We start from the raw sequence: 24,925 nt of genomic DNA on the forward strand, positions 1-24,925 counted from the left end.
CACATAAAAAGTTCATTTAATGAAACCCTCAGTTTGGAGACTAGCAATGCAAAGAGACCAATCCTGGATTGTGCTAATTATTCTGCTCTGTTTGTTAACAGTATGCATATATCATAAGAGATTAACATTTACACACAATTTCTTCAGCCTCAGAAAGTAAAAGGTTCACCAGAGGAACAAACAGCATGAATGCTTGCTGAGAACAAGTGGATATGAGCAGCCACATAAAACCCGAGTTCTATGCCCTTCAACCCCCAAATTTACTTTTTTTTTAAAGAAAAGAATTAAGTTCTTGCAATTGCTTGGTGGGTTGGGAGAGATTGGGAGGGGAGAAAGCTTATTTGATCTTTTTTTTTCTATATGACTTATACTTCCCAGCACACATCCCCCAAATTACCTTTACAAAATACCTGTTAGATGTGTGGCTATTAACAGACAGGAGGGACGTGCCCTTTAACATGGACAGGATTGAAAGGAAATTCTTTGGGTTTTTACCATTTTTAATGAGGCAAAACGCAAGAGTTAGAGAATTAAAAGGAATTTATTAAAAGCCCAGGGTGATCACTTGGGGTCTGCAAATGGTTTCAGGGTGGGCTGGCTTTTTATGAGACATTTTGGGTTGGTCCATGTCAGTCTAGTTGGGTCAGGTGGCAGTGTGGGACAGTTTTCAGGTACAAACATCACAGGTAGGGATATGTGACTTAACTGTGTGACAAATATCAGAGTTTACTAAGCTACTGACTGAATGACACCTCCCCACAAAAAGCAGGTTTGACTAGCAGATCTAGGAACAATGGGTTACCCAGTCAATATAACTTTTGATAATTGTGTGGTACCAACACTGATAATGGTGTATAACCAAAATTTTGTAGCTTTACACATTTATTTTACATATATTATATATGTGTGTATGTGTTACCTTCTCATCTGTTCGGTTCACTTTAGTTGAATTCAATTAAATTTAGCATATGCCAATGCATGTAGTGTATATACATACACACACATGTATCTATGTTCTACATATTTTCTATTTATACATGCTACACATGTGTGCATGTATATGCATGTGTTCTGTATATGCATGTATGTTTCTAGATATAATTATACATGTTATACATATATATTTTTTGCACATATTTTCAAATATTTATATGCTTGAAGCCATCTTGCATTTTGTTTTGGCTCTGCTTTCTTCACTTGGTCTCAGATCTCTTCACTAGGTCTTCCCATATGCATGGGAATTCTTCCTTTTCATTTTTTGTTGCAGTAGTAGTGGAATATAGTGCCTCCCTTCTATTCCTTCACTATGATATGTCTAGCCATTGCCTAGGCACATGGTTTGTTTCTAGCTTTTGTCATCCAGGTAATGTCACTATAAACATTTTTTGTAGAGATGGACCTTTTCTTCTAGTGATAGGTTTTTAGAGAAACTTTTGAAACAGATTTGAAACTTATCTGTCTTATGAAGAGATTTTTAGTCAAACTGTCTTCAGCTCCAGAGAAAAACTGATGAAGTGGAAAATATATTATTCCAAGGCCAGGTTTTTCTTTTTTCTCTTTTCTGAGGGGCAGTCAGCACTAAATGCAGCCATTCTTGCTGTGCCCAGCAAATCTAGCTCAACAATCAAAACTATCTGATTCAAAAAATGTTCTTCTTCCATTCAGTGTGTTCTTGAAGAAGTATTGCAACTAACAAAAATATTATGATTATGTTAACTATTATATAATCTGTTTCTTCTTTAAAAAAAACTTCATTCAAACAGTTTTACTTGTGTCTTATTATTCTTCCCAAAGTCCCTGATATATGGATCCTTAATATGTTTTGGTGGGTGTGGGATTTTGTCAGGGTTGGCATACTCTTTTACCATTGAAATCCTCTACCTTCTCAACTTTTCAATTCCATTCAGTTTAATCCAGTCCAATCTATTCCAATCCAAACCAAATCAATTCAAAAAGTATTTATTCAGTGACTACTGTATGCTAAGCACTTTGCCAAGTGCTGGGAACACAATGACCAATAGGAAATAGTCAAGAAACAATAGGAAATAGTCAAGAAAACATTTATTAAGCAATAATTGTGTGCGAAGAACTCAGTTAATTGAGGAACTCTTCAGTCAACAAGCATTTATTAAGCCAGTAAGATTCCCCAAGTGCTGTACTAAGCATAGAGAATACAAATGCTAAGTGTAAGAAAGATAACCTCTGTCCTCAGGTAGACTTTACATTATAATAGGGCAAGGTAAGAAAAGAGAAACTGAAAATGATGTAGGTATCCCTGCCCTGGGAGTTGGAGGGAATGGTAGACAAATTTGAGTATAACTTGAAGAAAAGTGAAGATATGGCTTGCCAAGTATCCTTCTTAAATTAGGAATTCTTGAAGGAGTCACCCCATCAGAAAGAGGAGTCTCAGGGAGTGAAGGGTACTTGGAAGGTACGAATTTCTGGACTTGAGTGAACTTCTAAGGTGAAGAGGGTTCTGGGACATTGGAGAAAGTCTAAAATGCAGTCTGAAGAGGAATGAAATTTGTACCCTTAAGAAGCCTACTTTTAATTGTTGGGATACTACAACTAACTATATGGATGTATATAATACAAACAAAACAGAGGGCAAAGAGTAAGCGAGACAGCACTAACAATTTAGGGTATCAGTAAAGGCTTTATGGAGGAAGGAGGATGCATCTAAATTTTTCCCATAATCTTCTATGTATAATCAAGCCAATATACTTGACACCTTCCCTTTTTTCTGATTATTTAGCTTTCCATCCTTACTCAATACATGGCTGGCCAAACTCCTTCCAATAAGTCAATGAAAATAATATTTTTTCAGTAACTCTCATTTCTCAGAGAATTCCAGTTATTTATTAATAGGAAATCATCTAATAAACCAATTCAAGCTAAGGTAACATCTTACTATGTCAATTCTTCTAAAAATTTGCAAAAATTAAATGTGTTAACCTTAAAGGAATGATTGGCTGATGGTGAAAATTCAGATGTTGAGGCCAGTTTTCTCAGTCCCCAGTGATGGACTGCCTATCCCACCTTTTGCTGTTGTTTTGATGTTTCTTCTTGTTGTTCAGTTTTTAATCATGTCTGACTTTCTGTGACCCCATGAACCATAGAATGTCAGGCTCTATTTCTTCCAGTAAATCTGCCCATATTCATGTTTATTGCTTCCACAACATTATATTAGGTATTGGTAACTCAGAACTTATTATATGGACCATGGGATTTATTTAGAAACTAGACCATGCCCAGGACATCTGAAATTCCCATCCTTGGTAAATTGGTTAAATCCTAAGGCATTTCATAAGTAATTAATATGTACTAGTTACCACGAAGGCTTAAGCCAAGGTCTTCCTAATATTTGACTCTTGGGGAGATGGAATAATTTGCCCATAATCACATAACTAATTAATATGGAGCCAATATTTGCATTTCAAAAGTTTTGTGCCTCAATTTCCCCATATGGAAAATCTCTAGAAACATTCATAATGAAAATTAATATTTTTAAATGATAATGAGTCAGGATGGGGACTCCTAAAGTTGGCTCAACCCAATTCAGGGTCCCACTTGAGTACCCATGGGTAGTGGAGAAGGTGGTGTTTGCTATTACAGACTAAAAGAAGGGTCACTGTGTTGACATCACCTTTCCGGATCCTTCTAGTTCCAGGGGCCCTGAAGGAGCAGTGTTGACGGGGAGAGTGTGGCGAGAGAATGAAGAAGCCAACCGCCCAGGAGAAGCATGAGGTGGCAGTGCGGCGTTCGGTTTAAAGCGCTTCGGCTGGCGATCCCATGGGCGACACTGCTGGCACTATGCCTTCCCAGCTGGGTCTTTGCCACCACTGCCATTGCCGCTGCTGTTGTTGCCCCTGAGCAACATGCCTCTTTGGCTGGTCAGCCCCCTTTGGATTGGTTGCTTACTGACCGCGGTCCATTTCACCGTGCTCAGGAGTATGCTGACTTCATGGAACGATACCGTCAAGGTTTCACCACCAGGTACAGGATTTACAGGTGAGAAATGCCTTTTCCAATTAAGAACTCAGCATCAATGACTACTTGACATGGGTTAGCTACTCCGTTACCCAAGGCTCAGAGAGCATAATCCAGCCTTGCTGTAGTCCTGAATACCTTCAGAGCAAACTAGAAGTGAAAGCGGGAAGGACAAAAGGCAGGGAGAATATGCCCACCGTATTTTTGTTGTGTTTTGCTTTGTTTAAAAAAAAAATACATACACACCAAAAAAGAAAGAAAAAAAACCAAACCTGCTGATGTCTCCTGGGGAACTTGGCAAAAGAGTTTCTATTTATAGGCCACGCTGCTCATAAACTGAAGACAAATCATGCGGCATGGAGTCAGCATGGAGTCAGCGTGTAGCCCAGGATGCAGCAGGAGGTCAGAGTCAAATGCGGGGGCCAGGTTTTAACTAATGGGTTGAAATTTTTTATGAGTGGTAATCACTTAGACATGCAAATAAGAAGAAGGGCATCCCAACCTCCTGTTTCAGAGACCCAGCTGAGCTCTGCAGGGGACAGAAGGGCACCTGTTCTCCCCCCCCCCCCAACAAAGTTGCTCTTTCTGGCAGTGAACAGTTTCCTCCTCTACCACTGATCTCTTAGAACATCAGAGCTGAAGGTCAACTATGAGACCTGCCTGACTCTTCTTTTGAAATGAGGTAAACCGGGCACGTGATCCCAGAATGCCTGGACCAGTGTTTTTCCACATCCAAGTCCTGACTAAATGTGGGATAGCTCCATTCCGTATGCATGGAAAATTCACAGATCTTCCCATGAAACTAAAACTCAATCTCTCTCTCTCTCTCTCTCTCTCTCTCTCTCTCTCTCTCTCTCTCTCTCTCTCTCTCTCTCTCTCTCTCTCTCTCTCTCTCTCTCTCTCTCTCTCTCTCTCTCTTTCTTCTTCTCTCTCTCTCTTTTTATCTCTTTCTCTTTCTGTCTCTCTCTCTGCCTCTCTCATTTCTTCACCTCATCCCCCTTCCTACCCCATCTTGGTATTTCTTGAGATAATTATTTTTATTACTTTTATATGTCTACTCTGAGTTGTTTTAGTTAACTCAGGTGCTAATGAAAACCTAGGATAAAAGTATTTAGCATAGGAATATTTCAAAGCAAAAAAAAAATTAAAATGGTGGGCAGATGCTTGCTATAGGGAACCGTTCATCAGCTGCTTAGTATGCTTACTCTCATACCTCATTAAGAGAGAAAGCTAGATATGGGTTAGGCTATTATCCAAGTAGGTCAGAGGTACAGAGAAGCAAGGTTGCCAAGATCCCTGTGTTTCTGGTCCATATGCATATCTGGCAAGGTACTCTTCTAAGGCTTCTCTCTTCTTCTAGTTTTCCCAAATCCCATTCAGCACACAACCTAGCATGATGCCTGCCACATCGTAGGTGCTTAATAAATACTTGTTGGTTCAATAATCAATTAATGCAGTCATGGAGATGGAATTATGCTCATTTTGTGATTACCAACATCTCAGTTCCAAAGTTGTTGTAGAATAACTCTTCATAACACTATTTGGGGTTTTCTCAGCAGAGATGCTTGAGTAGTTTGCCATTTCCTTCTCTAGCTCCATTTTTCTTTTTGTTTAACAAATGAAGAACGCAGGCAAACTGTGTTAATGACTTGCCCAGGGTCATAAGTCTTGTAAGTATCTGAGACCAGATTGGAACTCAGGAAAATGAGTCCTGACTTCAAGTACTCTATCTATCCACTGTGTCACTTAGCCTCTCTCTCTCTCTTCCTAGATACCTACTCCTACTATCTCCTCCTATAAAAGGCTGCTCTAGATTGGGATAGGGGTCCAGATATATGATTCATCATTTAAATTTTGCCCATTCTGAAGGCTAAATTCCTTCAAAGACAGCTAGACCTTCCTATGTTAAAGAAGTGAAATAGAACAAGCAGATATCTAAATGGTATGGGCAATTAACCTTCCCCCTTTAAGTTAGCTAGATGCATGAAACTCTTGTTTTTCCTTCCCAAGTCCTAAAAATCAAGTAGTAGGCAATTCTCTGTTTTCTAAAACTCTTTCTTTAAATGAAAGATTCACCATATTCATCAAAGAATTTCTTCCTACTGAGTTTCTCTTAACAGAATTTGAAATTAAGTGATGACATACCACACAATTCTCCACTCATCCTTAATATTTTAGAAACCCCTGGTGTAAAACAATTAGCAAAACAGGAGCTGAAATATGTGAATGGACCTCCCATTCCCACCAATGGGTCTCCCTTTTCTCTTCAGTGGAACTTCCTCCTCCTCTTGCCTTGACCCACCGACACAGCCTTCCTTACTGTAGCCTGATGATGAGACAATGGCTTAGAGTGAGCCTTGGGGAATGGTCCATAATCATATCTGTACTTATGACCCTTCTATCAGATGGTAACAGCTTTTGGCTCATTTAAAGCAACAGGCTCTCAAAGCACCCTGTTATGCATTGGAAATCAGTCACTGTAGAGTGAACCAAATTTCTAGGAAACCCTGCCTTCTCATTCTGATAGAACAACGGCATTCTCATATGGGGGGATGGTGGGAGGAAAAGCCTTTTGAAGATGAAAAAAAAAGACACATTTATATAGTGCTGCCCCAGTAGCATTATGGAAATTGAGATTTCCATCACTAAGGAAACCAGTGTAACTCTGGGTAACCACTGAAGCTGCTTGAGGACTCTTCCAGCAAAAACTTACTTGTTTTGTCTTTGCTCCTACTTAGGTCTACTCCTACCTTACATAGCCATTTGGGTGTTTAGCTCAATTCTGGAGCTTAGTTACTTGGCATAGACTAGAAACCACTCCCAAAGGAACATTAAATTACTTTAGAATAAGCCCCTAGTTTATCTCTGTTTTTTTTTTTTCCTCCCAGAAAGTGTATTGGAAAATCTTATAAGGAAGAAAATGAGACAGAGTGGAAAACATCAGAAAGTGCTTCGTGACGTGATGTTTTTTAGGTCTTGGCAGAGTTACTTATTCCATGACCGATGAGCCTTTCATTTATTGCATTATGGGATTCCTTTCCCCCATAAAAACATGTAAACGAGGCATAATTAGATTTGAATCACCATGCCCTGCCCTGATTTCACACAGCAGTTCGGGCAAAAAAGGAAGCAATTCAGCTGGACAGTGCAGATAAAAAGCAGACTGTCAGTGCCCAGTGACACAATATAATGGAGAGACCAGCGTTCCCTCTTCACTGGGTGAACAAAACCCTTGGTGTACAGTGAATTGCAGGAAGTTTCAAGATTTGAAAAAAAAAACCAGAATTCCAGGTGCCCCTGATTATCATTCAGGGTCTGTATCTTTAGAGCCTTCAGATAACCTCTAGCTATTAACTCTGCAGATATGTACCAGTGTTGGCAGCTGGTACATACTCTCCGATGTCTATGCTTTGCACTTTGGTACTTACCAAAGACTAGTAAAGGTAACACACTTTCTTTAAATCCTTACTTTCAACCTTATAATCAAAACTGTGTTGCCATTCCAAAGCAGAAGAGCCACAAGGGCTAGATTATGGGTGTTAAGTGACTTGCCCAAGGTTAAACAGCTAGGAAGTGTCTGAGGCCAAATTGGAACCCAGGGACCCTCCATCTCCAGACCTGACTCTCAATCCACTGAGCCACCTACTCCCCCTATAGATTTCTTCTAAGGATATTTTGTGCACAGCATATAATAGGTCTCAGAAACACCAAAATTTTATCTGGAGTGGATTGAGAGCCAGGTCTGGAAATGGGAGGTCCTGTTTTCAAATCTGACCTCAAACACTTCCAAGTTGTATAGGTGTGTGACCCTGAGCAAGTCACTTAATCCCCATTACCTAGCTCTTATGGCTCTTCTGCTTTAGAAATGATACTCAGTATTAACTGTAAGACAGAAAATAATGGCTTAAAAATGGAAGGAAAGAAATCTACAGCAAAATTCCTGTTTAATTCCTCCATTTTAAGGTATCCTCTCCTCCTCCTCTGTCCTTTTCCTGATCTTCTCTCCCTTTTCTACCCTCTGATTTATTTTATTTATGAAATTTTCAGTGAACAGAAGTTCACTTTTTCTACCTCTTACCCACCTTCATTGGGAAAAATATGAATAGTCAGGCAAAAACCCCAAAGTCTTTATTGATCACATCCAAGTAGATTTTGTTGTTGCTGTTCAGTGGTTTCAGTCATGTCCGATTCTCTGAATGACCCCATTTGGGGTTTTCTTGGCAAAGACACTGGAGTGGTTTGCCATTTCCTCCTCCAGCTTATTTTACAGATGAGGAAACTGAGGCAAATATGTATCTATCTACATGAATAAATATTTGTGTATGCATGTGTGTATATTATATACATGTATGTACACATACATAGGCATAGGTGTGTTTATAGATACATGTATACTTGGGAATCCATACATGTGCATATATGATTACACTCGTGTGATTTTTATTCTGTACTCTGAATCCATATCTGTGCTTCAGTATTCCTATTCCTGAGTCCCTGCTCCTCTTCTGTACTACTGCCCACTAAGGACTGCACTGTGAGGACATCCAAGCTAAAACTGAGCCTTTTAATTCCTCTGAGTCCTCCAAATCCTCTCTCCTCTCCATATATGGTGAAGCTATGTCTTTGGAATGTTAGCTCCCTCTCTGGAGCAGACTCATCCCTTGTCACAGCTCTGAGAAGTTTCCAGGGGGAGCAGGAGGAATGCCAATATCTGTAGGTTTACTGCATTTCCGACTCTTGTCCATTAAAGTTGCTGTTTGCTACGGGGAGCTGGCCCTCTCATGGCAAAGGCTTGCAGGGACACATTTCCCGTTACACTGTCTCCATTTTCCAGGATGGAATAAAATTGACTTTGTTAGAAAGTGCACCTTAACATCAACAGGTTCTTCAGTTAAGTGTACTTATCTGAGTGGTTTTGGGATTCTTGGCCCAATTTTATAGCCAATTTTCAAATTTGTACCTACCAACCTTGCACAATCTCCCTCAGCTTCCGAATCCTCTGATCTAAGAATTCAGCAGGCTTCAGAGATGTGGAATTATCTTCTGGTTAGACAGCCCATTTTTATATTTTTCTAAGGGAACAGATCATGATTTTATACCCATTGTCTGCCCCATCACCTAGTAGGCTACTCTGCCAGTGGCAGAACCTCATGAAATGATGGTGAATTGACTGATATTTTACAAAAGAAGCCTTTTGGGGCAAATGGACTTAAAAAAAAGGCCCAGGGAATCCAAGTGGACTTTTCTTCAAGGTCAGAAAACCACCAGAGCTGCAGCCAGAAATAGTGTTCAGGTCTCCCCACTTGCAGCCTTGTGCTCGTTACTCTAGACCATGACACTTCCCTTCAACTAGTAAGTGCATCTTCATCATAACACGCAACCTAATCAGGCACCTAAATTGAGCTGATGCAAATGTAAATATGGTTTCTCGAAACACTCTGGCGGTAATGTTCCATTCTCCCTTTGCTACAAATCAAAGTAATGAGCAGTCTTTTTTTTTAATTTCTTTTTTTATTAAGGTTTTAATAGAGAGACAATCATGAGAGGGAAAAATCCAGCCCACTATGATGAAACACTTAAAACTAGGAAAGAATAAATTAAAATTTAGAGATGGAAAGAGGCTGAAACCATATAAAATGATAGGTATAATATTATAGTTGAGAGGAATGCAAGGTTAGTGCTTAGTCAGTTCAAGAAATTGGCCCCAAGTCATCACTTCTTCCCTTTCCATCTCTTTCTGAAAAAGAAGCATTTGTAGGTGAGCTAGAAGTCTTTATGGGAAAAAAGACCATAACAGGAAAAGAATCACAAAAATAGGACAGAACAATCAGGTAAGGATACAGTCTGGGAGAAGCAAACAAACAATGAAGAAACTAAAAGCCATGGGGATGATGAGTTATGAATATAGCTGGTTTTGATTAAAGAAGGTTATTGGTCAAGAGCATTTGGAATTGGAGACTATAGTACAGGGAAAGATGCTGGTGTAGGATTATAGATCAAGAGCCAGAAGGGGTTTAGAGGTCATTTAGCTTGAAACCTCTTTTACAAATGAGGAAATAGAAGTTGAAGAAGAGGGTCCAAAGTCACATGGGCAGGAGAATGGCAGGTCTAGAACCAAGATCCTCTGACTCTAAGTCTAGGACTCTTTCTACCATTCTAAAGAAATCTTGTCAACAAGCCAAGGAGGTCTGATAGCAAGAAGAGATATAGTCCTTAAGAGAAAAGAATGTCGGGAGATTTACCAGGAAGCAGGCTAAGATGGAACAGGAGCCTGGATATGAGTGAAGAGAAGAAAGGGCAAAGTTGAGGATTTGAGAATGTGAAGTGTCAGGGTGCTAGAAAAGAAAGGGGCTGTCAGGGCAGTGGAATTGAAAGGACATGAGAGGAAAAAAAGTATCAGCCCCCAGTATGGTTCCAGGTGACTTGTGAGAGAGATGCTGTAGACACAGGAGAGAGCTTAAAGGTGGGAGGGGAGCTTAGGGAGATGTTGGTGCAGATGAAGTCATGGGAACAGATGAGGTGGCTGTGGAGAGAATTTGAAGGCAGAAAAGGCAAGAGGGCTCAGAACAAGCCTGAGGGGTGCCTTTGGGAACGGGAAAGATGAGGAAGCAGACAGGGTGATAGAAACCATCACAAGAGAAGGAACCTCAGAGCTGATTTAAAATCTGGGCCATAACTCACCCACGAACAAATGCTTTCTGGGGATAAACAGCTTACTCAGAGAGAAAGGCACCATTTCCAATTAGAGATCACAATCCACATAAATAAGAAAAAAACATTTAAATCTTCCTGAATAAATCCCAGTGATTTTCTAGGTGATCATTGTATCCTTTGCAGTAAGAGAAGAGGGAGAGACAGAGAGACAGACAGGGACAGACAAAGAGGCAATGGGAGAGAGAGGGGGGGAGAGACAGACAGAGACACAGAGAAATAGAGATAGAGACAGACAAGCATTATTTGTTTAGGAATATAAAGGTTGGGGAGAAGATTGCATTTTGGTTACATAGGAAAAGGAAGGAAGATGCTTAATCCATCTAGGGGTAGACTTATATAACTTTGAGACTAGTAAAGCTGTCCAACTATGAGATATAGAGATATTCATTAGCTTGTGCTCTGGGTTTTTGGTTTGGCAAAGGAGAACTTGATTGGAATGGTAAGAAAGTTGCTATGTACAAAGGCCACGGGATGTTATCAGAATCAGAATGAAATAATCCAGGAATCCCTTATTTACTTAAATTCTAGTATATGGAGCACAGAGCTGAAAGCCTAAGTGACTAGCCAGAGCACCTGATTGCTATCATTTATCCACCTTGGTGAGTTTTCTATCGATGTCTACCTTAAATCTACTATAGATGTCCATTGCTTTTATGATAAGGGTATGAAAGCAATAATTGGAGGATACATGATGAGGCTGAGCTCAATCTGAGCCCAGATAGTATTTACTGAGGGTACTGATGGTAAGGTGGGAAAGAGGTGGAATATAAATATGTAGCACTTAGTAAGACCATGAATTCTGTTCAATATTTAACTGAGCATAAAATAATTCCCAATTTACAACTACAATAATAACAACTGACATTTATACTGTGGTTTAAAATTTGCAAAGTATTTTACATAAATTTCTGGTTTGAGTCTTACAAAAACCCTGAACGGCAAAGTTTATGGGTATTATTGTCCCCATTTTTATAGAAGAGGAAACTGAGGATTACTCATGGCTACATATCTAGCCAGTGTTATAGGCTAAACTTTGAAACCAGGTCTTCCTAACTTTAGGGCCAAAATTCAATGATTTATATAGCAGGATGCCTTTTACCACTACAATTTGCTTTGCTTTAGGGTAGAATTCCATGTGAGGTGGACCTATCATGTGCATCATCTATAAGGAACCCTTAATAGACTATACACTCCTTGAGGGCAGGGACAATTTTTATTATTGATTTTGTTATTTTTAATAATGGTTTATTTTTACCCTATTATTTTAAATACAACATTTCAATTTTTTAAAAAAGGTTTGAGTTCAAAATTATTTTCCTTCTTCTGACCCTCCCTCTGTCATTCCATCCTTCCCCTACTTCTCCCTAATATGACAAACGAATACAGATTTTTACATGTATAATCATGTAAGAAATCTTCCATATTGGCCATTTTGTAGAAAAGATCTCAAATAAAAAAGAAGAAAATTAAATATAGCATGTTTCAATCTGCATTCAGATTCCATCAGTTCTTTCTCAGAGAAGGAAATAACATTTTTTCTCATGGGTCTCTGAGATTATCTTGGATTGCTGCATTGCTCATAATAAATAGGTCATTCACAGTTGTTCATTGAGAAACATTGTTGTCACTGTGTACAATGTTTTTTCTGATTCTATTTACTTTGCATCAGTTCATGTAAGTATTTCTAATTTTTTTTCTGAAATCATTCTGCTCATCATTTTCTTTTTTATCTTTTATTGTCATGCAAAATATACTTCCATATTGGTCATTATTGTAAGAGCAAAATCATACATACCCCCAAATCCAAAATAAAACCAAAAATATGCTGATATGAATGAGATATTGGTCTGTATCTATATTCTACCATACTGTTTTCCAGTTTTCCCAGCATTTTTGTTAAAGAGTGCATTCTTATTCCAAAAGCTGGGTTTGGGATTTATAAAACACTGGGTTGCTAAGTTCTGCATGTTATGTATCTAATTTGCTCCATTGATCTAATATTCTATTTCTTAGCTCATACCAGATTATTCTAATGATTGCAGCTTTATAGTAAAGTTTGAGATCAGATAGTCCTAGGCCTCCTTCCTTCATATTTTTTCATTCATTCCCTTGATATACTTGAACTTTTATTCTTTCAGATGAATACTTATTATTTTTTTCTAGTTCTATAAAATAATTATTTGATAGTTTGATTGGTAGAGCACTTAACTAACAAATAAATTAATTTAGGCAGAATTGTCATTTTATTATATTAGGTCAGCCTAGCCATGACTAATTAATATTTTTAGTTTTTAGATCTGACTTTATTTGTGTAAAAACTTTTTTGTAATTGTGTTCATATGATTCCTGTGTTTGCCTTGGCAAGTAGATTTCCAGGTATTTTTTATTGTTTTGAGTGATTTCAAATGGACTTTCTTTTTCTAACTCTTGTTGCTGGACTTTGTTGGTAATATATAGAAATACTAATGATTTATGTGGATGTGCTATGTTAATGACCAGTATTCTGAGCTGAGGCAGCGTGGCCAAGAACCATCTCATGAATTTGCCCATCCTTTGCTAATGCTTCCACCTGTCCCTATCCATACAATGACAATCAAGAGGTCTAACCATGTGTCTGGTAATACAATATCAATACATCAGTCATACTTCCCAGATGCCAACATGCCTGGTACACTACAGTATTAATTATTTCACCTAGTTTTTAGTTGATTTTCTAGGATTCTCTAAGTTCTCTGAGATATGATACCATCATATCAGCTATGAAAAGTGATAGTTTAGTTTCCTTGTTGACTATTTTAATTCCTTCAATTTCCTTATTGCTAAAACAAGCATTTCTAATACAATGTTAAATAATAGTAATAATGGGCATCCTTGCTTCACTCCTGATTTTAACATGAGGCTTTTGACTTATCCCCATTTCAGATGATTCTAGCTGAAGGTTTTAGGTAGATAAATCTTATCATTTTAAGGAATGACTCATCTATTCCAATACTTTCAAATGTTCTTTTTTATTTTTATTTATTTATTTTTATTTTTTTAAACCTTTACCTTCCATCTTGGAGTCAGTACTGTTTATTGGCTCCAAGGCAGAAGAGTGGTAAGGTCTAGGCAATGGGGGTCAAGTGACTTTCCCAGGGTCACACAGCTGGGAAGTGTCTGAGGTCAGATTTGAACCCAGGACCTCCCATCTCTAGGCCTGGTTCTCAATCCATTGAGCTACCCAGCTGCCCCCTCAAGTGTTTTTAATAGGAATAGGTGTTGTACTTTGTCAAAGGTTTTTTTTTTTTTCTGCATCTATTGTGATAATCATGTGATTTCTGTTAGTTTGCTTATTGATATGGTCAATTATACTGATAGTCTTCCTAATATTAAACCAGGCCTGCATTCTGGGTTTAAATCCTAACTGGTCATAGTGAATGATCTTTGTGATATATTGCTATAGTCTCCTTGTTAGTATCTTATTTAAAAATTTTGCATCTATATTCATTAATGATATTGGCCTACAATTTTCTTTATGTTTTTGTTCTTCCTGGCTTAGGTAACAGTATGATTTTTGTTCATAAATGGAATTTGAAAGGATTCCTTTTCTGCCTACTTTCCTGAAGAGCTTATATAGTATTGGAATTTATTATTATTTAAATGTTTGATAGTAATTCACTTGTGAATTCATTTGGCCATGGTGATTTTTTTTTCCCTTAAGAGTTCACTGATGGCTTGTTCAATTTCTTTTTTCTGATAAGGTATTATTTATGGATTCTATTTTTTCTTTTGCTAATCTGGGAAATTTTTATTTTTGTAAATATTCATCCATCACTTAAGATTATAAGATTTTTTTGGCATATAATTGAACAAAATAATTTCTAATGATTGCTTTAATTTCCTCTTCCTTGGTGGTGAGTTTACCCTTTTCATTTTTGATACTGATTATTTGGTTTTCCTCTTTCCTTTTTAAAATTAAATTAACCTTTACTGTCTATTTTAGTTTTTTTTTTCATGAAACCAACTCCTAGTCTTATTTATTAGTTCAATGGTTCTCTGTAGTTCAATGGTTTCCACTGTAGTCTTTAAATAAAGATTTTTAGGTTTTTTTTCTAGTTTTTTTAGTTGCATGCCCAATTCATTGATCTGCATTTTCTCAATTTTATTGATGTAAGTGTTTAGAGATATAAAATTTCCACTAAGTACTGCTTTGGCAGTATCCCATAAATTTTCATATGTTATCTCTTCATTGTCATTCTTGTTAATAAAATTATTGATTTTTTCTATAATTTGTTCTTTGACCCATCCTTTTTAAGTATTAGATTATTTAGTCTCCAATTAATTTTTATTTATCTCTCCATGGAGCTTTATTTATAATAATTTTTATTTCATTATGCTCTGAAAAGGATACATTCATTATTTCTGCTTTTTTGTATTTAATTATAAAGTTTTCATGCCCTAATACATGGTCAATTTTTGTGTTGGAGGTATGTACTGCTGAAAAGAAGGTATATTCCTTTCTTTTGCCATTAAATTCTCTCCAGAGCTCTATTAGTTCTAAACTTTCTAAGATTTGATTCCCTTCCTTTACTTCTTTCTTGTTTATTTCATGGTTTGAATTATGTAGATATGAAATGGGGAAGTTGAGGTCTTCAACTAGTATAGTTTTATTGTCTGTTTCTTTCTGAAATTCATTTAATTTTGCCTTTAAAAAATTAAAAGCTATAACATTTGGAGCATATGTGTTTAGTATTGATAATACTTCACTGTTTATAGTACCTTTTAGCAAGATGAAATTTCTTTCCTTATCTCTTTTAATCAAATCTATTTTTGATTTAGCTTCATCTGAGATCATGATTGCTACTCCTGCTTTTTTACTTTAGTTAATGCACAATAAAGTCTGCTCCAGCTCCTTATCTTACTCTGTGTGTATCATCCTGCCTCAAGTGCATTTCTTTAAACAATATATTGTAGGATTCTGTTTTTTAATCCACTCTGCTATATCAGCTTCTATTTTATGGGTGAGTTCATCCCATTTGCATTCATAGTAATGATGACCATCTTGTATTCCCCTCCATCTTATTTTCCTCTTTTGATCCTCCTCTTTTTTTCTTTAAACACTGTTCCTCTGCACCATTGTTTTATTTTTTATCACCCCAACACTTCCCCCTTCCTCCTTTGGCACCCCATTTCCATTGTCTTAGTCTCCTCCTACTTCTTTGTAGAGTAAGATAGGGTTCTATACCCCAATTAGTATGGTTGTTATTCCCTCTCTGAGACAGCTATGGTGAGAGTAAAGTTTAAGAATTTCCCATCACCACCCTCATCCTCTCCTCCAGTGTAAAAATAGTTTCTCATGCTTCTTTAAGTTAGATAATGTACCCTATTATACCACTCCCTTCTCTTTTCTCTCAGTGCAATTCTCTTTTTCACTGCCTTGATTTTCTTTTTGCATATCATCCTAATCAGCTTATTTCCCCACCCTCTCAGAATTATAAAAATTAAATTTTAATGGTTGACTAAAATATATGAAAATCATAAATAATATGTTAGTCGCCAAGTCAAAGTATTATTGCTCAAAGTTAAAATGACCTTTAATAGGTTTTATTTACAGAAGAATTGGGAAAAGTGAAAGTAGAAATATAAAAAAGGGTAGAGAAAACTAATTAGTCTATCTAACTAAATATTACTCTGGTACTCAACTCAACCAGGACTTGACCTTCAACTGGAATTAAACTCTCCAGAAGACAGGAAGGGAAAGCCAACTATCCACTCACCCAAGTTTCCTCCAAGAGGCAAGTCAAGACTATGACTCGAGCTGAACATGACTCCTGAGGCTAACTTTCTTCCTTGAGCTGACTTTTTCTTTAAGTTGACTACCCTCTTGAAGTACAACTCCTTCTTGAAGCCAACTTCCTTCTTGAAGTTGACTTTCTTAGCCTCAGAAATTAAGGGCCTTTTATAGTGGCTTCTTGTCCCTGCCCCTCTTCACAGGGGCCAATCATAGCTTCCAAATTGTCTAGCACTGCCCAGAGGGCAGTGTTTGTGGGAACCAGTTTTCATTCTGGAGGGGTGAATACTTATCAAAAGGGTTCACAGATTCCTGGCTGATTGGGTTTCTGAGGGTGTGAATTCTCTATGTGGTTTGTGAGCTCCTTCACCTAGTTCAAGCTTTTGTTGATTCAATCAAAAGGTAGACAAAGGAGAGTTACTCCTGTCTTCACAATCTAGTAAGGTACTAAGAAAGGGTAATTAAGTTATTGTTAACCAAAGTATTAGCTGCATCTAGGCAAAGAGGATAAAGGACTTCCTTTCACAAGTCTAAACTCAAGAAAACAAAGAATTCCCTTTTACAGCATACTCCTTCTAACTGCTCTACTACAAATAAGAATTTTGAAGAATTACAAATATCCTCTTTCCATGTAGGAATACTTACAGTTTAACTTAATTCAGCCTCTTAAATTTTCTCTTTCTTATTTACCTTTTTAGGTTTCTTATAGATCTTTTGTTTGAATTTTAAATTTCCTGTCTAGGTCTGGTTTTTTCCTCTAGAATGCTTGGAAATCTATTTAATCGAATGACCATTTTTTTCCCTTGAAAGTATATACTCAGTTTTTCTGGATAGGTGATTCTCAGTTGTAAACCTAGATCTTTCACCTTCCAGAATATCACCTTCCATGTTTTCCAATCCTTGAATGTGGAAACTGCTAAATCCTGTGTGATCCTGATTGTAGCTCCCTAGTATTTGAATTGTTTCTTTCTTGCTGCTTGTAGTATTTTCTTCTTGTTTTGGGGACTCTTGAATTTAGCTATTCTATTCTTGGGGTTTGTCATTTGAGGATTTCTTTCTGAAGCTGATCTGTGATTCTTTCAATTTTTATTTTACTCTCTCATTCAAGAATGTCTGGGAAGTTTTCTTTAATAACTTCTTATGTTATGATTTACAGGGATTTTTAAATTTAAAGTTTTACTTTTTCAGGCTTTCAGGTAATCTGATAGTTCTTAAATTATCTCTCCTGGATCTTATTTTCCAGACCAGTTTTTAAATGAGATATTTTATATTTCTTTTTTTTTCATTCTTTTGATTTTGTTTTGTTGTTTCTTGATGTGTGAAGTCAATAGCTTCTAGTTGCCCTATTCTAATTTTTAAGTAATGATTTTCTGTCAGCTTTTGTGCTTCCACTTAGCCTCCTTCTAGCCTTTAATTTAGCCTATTTCTTCTTTCATTTCTCTTCCCTGTTTTTCCTCTGCCTTTCTTAATTGATTTTTGAAATCCTTTTTGAGCTCTTTTAGAATCTGAGTCCAATTCATATTGGATTTTATTGTGTTTGCTTTTCTTTCACTGTCCCATTCTATGTCTGTGCCTTGTTCTTTGTCTCCATAAAGAACTCTATGGTTAGTTGTTTTTTTATGTTTGTTCATTTTCCAAGACTTTTTAAAGGAAGGTTCCATTCTCTGAGAAGTTAGGATACCTTCTTAAACTTCAGTTTTTCCTTGATGCTACCAGTAACCTTATTTCTGTATTTCTTCAAGTTTCAGTTCTTCCAAGATGGTATGATGGCTTATGGGCTGGGAACTCTGAGAGCCACCTCCCACTGCTGATTTAATAACTCCCTGAGACTCCCACTAGCTCAAATTTTAGCCTCAGGCTTAGGTGAAGGCTTTTGGTCTCATCTGGGCTTGATCAGGTTGGGGATACAGTGCACAGAAGACTGCCCTGCCCTGGGTTCTATCTTGAGCTTTAGCAGGGGTCAGCCAGGCTCCCTCAAATCAGCACCTGGGGATTGCCCCTGCCAGGGATCCAAGGGCCCAAGTCTTAGTCTATGGACTGCCCCAAACTGGGATCTACATCTTCATCACAAGCCCAGGATGGGATCCTAGCCTTGTTCTGGCTACCCACATATCAGGCTGCTTAGCACAGGCTTCCTTGGGCTGGAATTTCAGACCTGACTCTAGGTTTGCTTGGAACTTTAAAGGGTGTGTGTTGGGTTAGATTCCTATTGATCCAGGCAGAGTCGCAGGTTCTTGGTGTTGACTTGGGTCCAGGTTCAGAACCTGGAACAGGTAGCTGTGGGGTAGGGTGGGACTTGCTGTTGGCTTGCTCTTTACTCCTTGCTGTAGCCTTTTGCTATCTATACTCCTCTTTCACTCGAGTGCCCCAGATGTTCTCTGCCTACATTTCAAGATGTACTCTTCACAAAAGTTGTTTCACTCCATCTCCTTGTTGGTTCTTTTACTACTGCATTCATTTTGTGGCATTATATTAAGATTGGCTGGAAAGGAATCTCATGGTGGTTTTGAACTTCCCTACTTCTACTGTGCCATCTTGGCTCCAGAACCAGATATCCATCATTTCTTATAGTACAATAGCATTCCATTACAATCATATACTGTAATTTACTTAATTATTCCCCATTTGACAGACAACTCTTCAGTTTCTTTTTTTTTTTTGCTCCCACAAAAAGCGCTGTACTATTTTTGTACAAATAAGTTCTTTTTCCTTGTTTTTTTTTTCCTTATCTCTTTGGACTAGATATTACTGAATTTGTATCCTTAGTATAGTATCTGACACCTACTAGGCACTTAGTGAATAAATGTTTAATTGAATTGAGAATTCAGTTATCAAATTGTCCAAAACCACTTTATATACAAAGTGGCCTCAACTCTATGTACAACTATTGAGAACAAAGTTATAGTGAGACTTGTGGGGTACCACTAAATTCTACAATTATTATTTTCTCACTCCCTCTGACACTATTAATAATTGATAATAATAATAATAGCTAGTATTTATATAGTTCCTATTATGTTCCAAGCACTCTACTAAACACTTTACACATATTACATTTGATCTTCCTAACAACCCTGGGGGAGTAGGGACTCTTATGATCCCTATTTTACAGTTGAGGAAACTAAAACAAAGAGAAATCAAGTGATTTCCCAGGGTCACATGGTGGTAAGTGTATGAGGGTGGATTTGAACTCAGGTCTTCATGACTCCATATTGAGTGCTTTATATACCACCTAGCTTTCTCATCAGATATGTCAGTTGTGTGCTGACAATGTAGCACCCCAAACTTCCCCTTACTCATACCTTATTTTTTTTCCTGTGTCCTGAAACTCAAAAATTGTATGTATAGTTTTTTTTTAACTTTCATAGTAACTGTTTATATAGTGTTTCAAAAACTGACCACATATCATTTTTTATACATAGGTGAGGCAATGAATAAAGAAAATGTAGGGTCTGGACAGAATAAAATGATAAGAAATATGAAAGGGTCAAACACAGCCCTTCCTATTGACTTAATGACCTGAGGCAAATCTGTTAACTCATCATGACCACTGGACAACTCTCCAAGGCTATAATTTACCCAGAAGTTGTAGAGGAGAGAATTTCCACTTGAGAAATTCCATAAATAGGAAAAATAACATTTTCCAATCTCTGGCATTAAAAATTGTCATATGTATTATATATATGTATATATGTGGAAAAAATTAATTGTTCATCACAATGACCTGTGAAGTAAGAAAGACATTTTACAGTTGAGGAAAGAGGAGCTCATTGAGCTTGAGTGACCTGCTTATGGTTACATATCTAGTAAGTGTCAAGGTCAGAATTCCAACTCAGATCTCTCCTGATTTTGAACCCAACACATTATCCAGGACCCCCAGATGGCCTCTTCACGCTCTGAAAATTAATCCATGAAGTTAAAATCAAGAAAAAAAATAAGAACATGTCATGAAGGAAAAGGCCCAGGAGGTTGGAGGGATGAATGAAGGAGCAGCTTTTTGTTTTCAGATGAGATTTGGTAGAGAGATCAAAATCAGCCAGGCAGAGAGATATAGGATTAATTTTTGCTTCAGAAAATAATTAATTTTATTCATGAATGAACTGCTACTGTGAACACTATGTGTCTGGGGTGGGAGATTCTCACTGCAGACCATCACAAGGAATTTTTAGCCTCTTCGCTCTCAAGACTAGCGTTTGTCAGTTAGGAATTCACTCATTTTCTCATTTTCCACCCACCATGCCACCTTTCAGAATAGTATGGTTCATTCATCCTTAGACATTCCTGCCACCCTTGTACATTTTTATGGGCTCATTTCTTTACAGGTTCCCTTCCAACATCCATTGAAAGATAAAGGGAGAGGGCTGAGGAGGAAAGAAGCTGAGCTCGTTTCACTTCTGTAGCCCATTTGTAGCTTTTCTGAAATATTGATAATCATTGACTACAAGACTGTAGGGATCACCAAGAAGCTGACCTAGGAAAACTTAGGATGCCAGGATCATCAAATTTTAGAGCTGAAAAAATGGCCTTACATGTAATCTAGTCCAGGACTCTCATTTTAAAGATGAGGAAATTGAGTCCAAAAGACATTAAGAAGTCAATCAATTGACAAGCATTTATTAAGACCCTTCTGTGTGCCAGGCCTTGGAAACGCAAATAATAAAGTAAAATACAACATGTTTCTTGAGTGTAGGGACTATCAGGAAATACAACATGTACAAATTTATAGTAAAGTGTTGGACTTGGAGTGAGCAAGACCTGAGTTCAAATTTATCACAGATACTAGATATTTGACTCAGGACTATTAACTTAACCTTCATCTGTTTCATTTTCCTCTTTTACACAGTAGGGATAATAAAATAGCATCTATCTCAAAGCATCAAATAAAGGAACCTATGTAAAGTGATTTGGAAATTTTAAAGCATACCAGCTATTTTATTATTATTACAAAAAAAATGGATATAAGGAAAGGGAAATTGGGATACTAGAATCTTCAGCTTTGAAATCTTGCCTACTGGCCTTCCTAAAGAACAAACATGACCTCAGAAGCACAGTGAATAACAACATGCCAGTCGCCTTCCCTCTCTCCATCCCAGCCCAGAAAAAAAACCCTGGCTGGCAATGAGTAAGGCAGCTGGTACCAGAGATGCATTGAGCTCATTGTTGTGAAGCCGGAGGCCCCTGAGAATTGCCATTTTTTTCTTTTTTACATCCACACTCCACTTTATGTTCCACAAGAGCCAGTCTTCCCTGTGGGATCTGCTGGTGACGAAGAAGGGACAGGAAGAAAGAACCTTAGGGAATGAGATCTCTTGGATCCATTGAGGCATAGAAACAGCTAATGATCATTCCACATAGGCGACGGTGTTGGTTTACTAGTAACTGGGGTAAACTTAAGAGGGTGAAACTACCCCTGGGCACTGCTAGTTCTGTCTGTGGTTAAGTTCCAGTCCTACAGGAGACATTGGGTTGGGGGGAGGGAAGGAACGAGGATTGATCATAGGCCTAGCAATTGTGTACACAAGCTTTATTGTTTTGGAATCCCACTTAGAAAGAGTATTGCATTTGGCAACTGGGGAGCAAGATTCAAATCCCAGCTCTGCTCCTTTTATTCCCTATGCAACTTTGAACTTGTTGCTTAACTTCTTTAGGTCTCAGTTTCCTCCTTTGTAAAATGAGGGAATGGGACTAATTTCTAGGGGCTTCTTCAGCTAAAGATCCAGTGATCTCATGTGTCTGCAGGCCAATGAGGAAGCTTTGCTTGCCTTCAGTAGGCATTAATGCACAATTACTCTTGTGTTCTCTGTTGCCTGCAAATCCAAAGTGGGTTGGAAGGCTGAGACTAAAAACCAAATCAACTTAATTTAATGCAACAGACATTTATTAAGCACTTACTGTGGATAAAGCATCACTGTAGGAATTGGCAGTATGACATAAATCGAACCTTCATAGAGATTCTAAAATGAGAGCGTTATTGGCATTTTGTAAATAATGATGCTAAAGTAGAATCTGATAAAATGCAAAGAAAAGATTTCTAAAAAGGTTCACGGTTAGTTTAAGAAGAGAAAGATCGTGTTCACCTCCATTTGGAATTGGTGAATGGAATGGAAGAAAGGAAATTTCAAAGAGAAGTTGGGCAATGAAGAGGGAAGGACTTCAAAGGTTAGAGATGATAAAGGCATCCATAAAATATGGGATAGTAACCAAGGATTACAGATAATTGAGTTGGAAAAGTACAATGAAGGACACCTTGGTAGAGGCAAGTGTTAGACCTATTCTGGAACTGTGTTATATGTCAACATCTGGGTCAACTAGATGAGGTGATATAGGTATTCTCAAAGAGAATGTAAGAGAAGAGAGAATTGGAGTATCTTGGAGTTGAAAGAACTCTTAATGATCTTCTACCAACCTCTAACCCAGTATGGGAATATCCTCTACAATGTCCCTGCTAGGTAAATATGCAACACCTGCTTGAATACTTCCACTGATGGTCAAATCATTATTTAACAAGATAGCCAGTAGTATAATTTTTAATTGAAAATTTTAATTAATTAATTTAGAATAGTTTGCCATGGTTACATGATTCATAGTCTTTCTCTCCCCTCCTCCCCCCTTGCCCCTGTAGCTAACGAGCAATTTCACTAGGTTTTACATGTGTCATTGATCAAGACCTATTTTCATACTATTGATATTTGCACTAGGTGAACATTTAGAGTCTATATTCCCACCAACTCATGTGATCAAGCAATTGTGGCTAGTGCACTTTTTAAAAAATAGCTCTACTTTTTTTTGGGGGGGGGCTTCATTTTTTATTTATCATTTAAACTCCCAACTCTTTTGAACACCTCTAATACTATGAAAACAAACCCATCTCAAGTTGTACAGGTGCCCTGGCAAATTTGGGGAGAACAAATAGAATTTATCTTCTACTAATTGCACACAAATATGCTGCTAATTATCACACATGAAGTTGAGTGTAATGGACCATCAAGTCTTTTAGGATGTGTGGTGTCAATTCAATATTTCCTTTGAATTTTTTTTTCCTTCTTCTTGTTAGTAAATTCTTTTGGGGTGATTAAAATGGCTTCTCATGTCTTGCTATTGCTTTTAGTTTTGTTTTCTAGATATATTGTAGAATATCTTCTCAATAACTCATCAAATACATGAAGATATTACAGATGTCCTTCATTTTAGGCTTCTTTTTTCCCTAAAGATCCCCAGGTTCTTCAGATATTCTGGTTATGACATAGGTTTGAGATTTTTTCTTTTTCTTTTTTTTCTTTTAAACCATCCTAGGTTGTTATTCAATTGTTTCAGATTCTTTGTGATTATATATGGGATTTTCTTGGCAAAGATACTGGAGTGGTTTGCCATTTCCTTTTCCAGTAAATTAGGAAAACAGAGGTTAAATCATATGCCTGGAGTCACACAGTAGTGTGTATCTGAGACCAGATTTCAACTCAGGTCTCCCTGACTCCAGGCCCAGTACTCTAAACGCTGCATCATCTAGCTGCCTAAGCATCCTATACACCCTTTTCTAAATATATCCTAGTTTATCAATGTCGCCTTCACAAAGTGACCCCAATTGGGGAAGAGATTTAACAATATGCCTATTTATATTACAGAAGCAGAACTGGGGATATACTGTCAAAATGGATATACTGATTGGTTTGGCTGAATGGCTTTTTAATTTCTCCTTTCTTTTTAAATCTTGGTTAAATGGCATGACTGGGGAGGAATATATATGAGGAAATGAATGTGATATAAAACCAAAAGGCATCAATAAACAATAAAATATAATGTGGCACTAAGAGCTAAACTCAGTATTCTACATGTTGCCTGACTACCAGAGTCATGTGGGACTCTAACTAATGTCTTATGTTCTGGACATTATACTTCTGTTGAAAGAGCTTAATATTGCATTAGAATTTTTTTTTTTTGGCAGCTAAGGCTCATTGATGACTCGAGTATTTAGTCAACCAAAACCCCTGGGTGTTTTTTATATGAATTCCTGTTAAGCAGTCTGGATCTCCACTCGATGATATTGTAGTTGACTTAGTTATATTATCCATACATTATATATATATATGTATATATATCATAAATACATATTTATATATGATTTATGGATTCTGCCACTCAAGATATTAACAATTCTTTCCATTTCTGCCTCATCTGCAAAAGTATAACATCTACACATTCATCTAAGTCATCAGATTTTTTTTGTTTATTTGTTAACGTTGAATAGGAGTGGAAAGAGTGTTGGCTCTGAAGGCAGAGCATATGAGTTCACATACCACCTCTGATACTAGCTACTTTTGTGACTTTTGGCAAATCATTATCTTTCATGGGCCTTAGCTTTCTCATAAGTCAAGTGAAGGGGTTAAACTAGATGGTAGACCTAGAACCATGATCCCAGAACCCTAGGTCTAGAACCTTGCTGCTTTGTACTAG

The 24,925-nt window shown here is 37.4% G+C and overlaps 1 protein-coding gene across 1 annotated transcript in view; it reads left to right on the forward strand.

Annotated features, from left to right (window-relative positions):
• BRINP2 (BMP/retinoic acid inducible neural specific 2) overlaps positions 1-24,925 on the forward strand; it is a 164,236-nt gene that overhangs the window by 68,253 nt on the left and 71,058 nt on the right. Inside the window, exon 2 of the mRNA XM_001373644.4 lies at positions 3,665-4,011. Within this exon, the coding sequence (XP_001373681.2) occupies positions 3,743-4,011 (269 nt within the window). The 5' untranslated portion in view covers positions 3,665-3,742. The remainder of the gene's footprint in view (positions 1-3,664; positions 4,012-24,925) is intronic.

The sequence above is a fragment of the Monodelphis domestica genome, chromosome 2 (assembly GCF_027887165.1).
Source record: "Monodelphis domestica isolate mMonDom1 chromosome 2, mMonDom1.pri, whole genome shotgun sequence".
Classification (NCBI taxonomy): Eukaryota; Metazoa; Chordata; class Mammalia; order Didelphimorphia; family Didelphidae; genus Monodelphis; species Monodelphis domestica.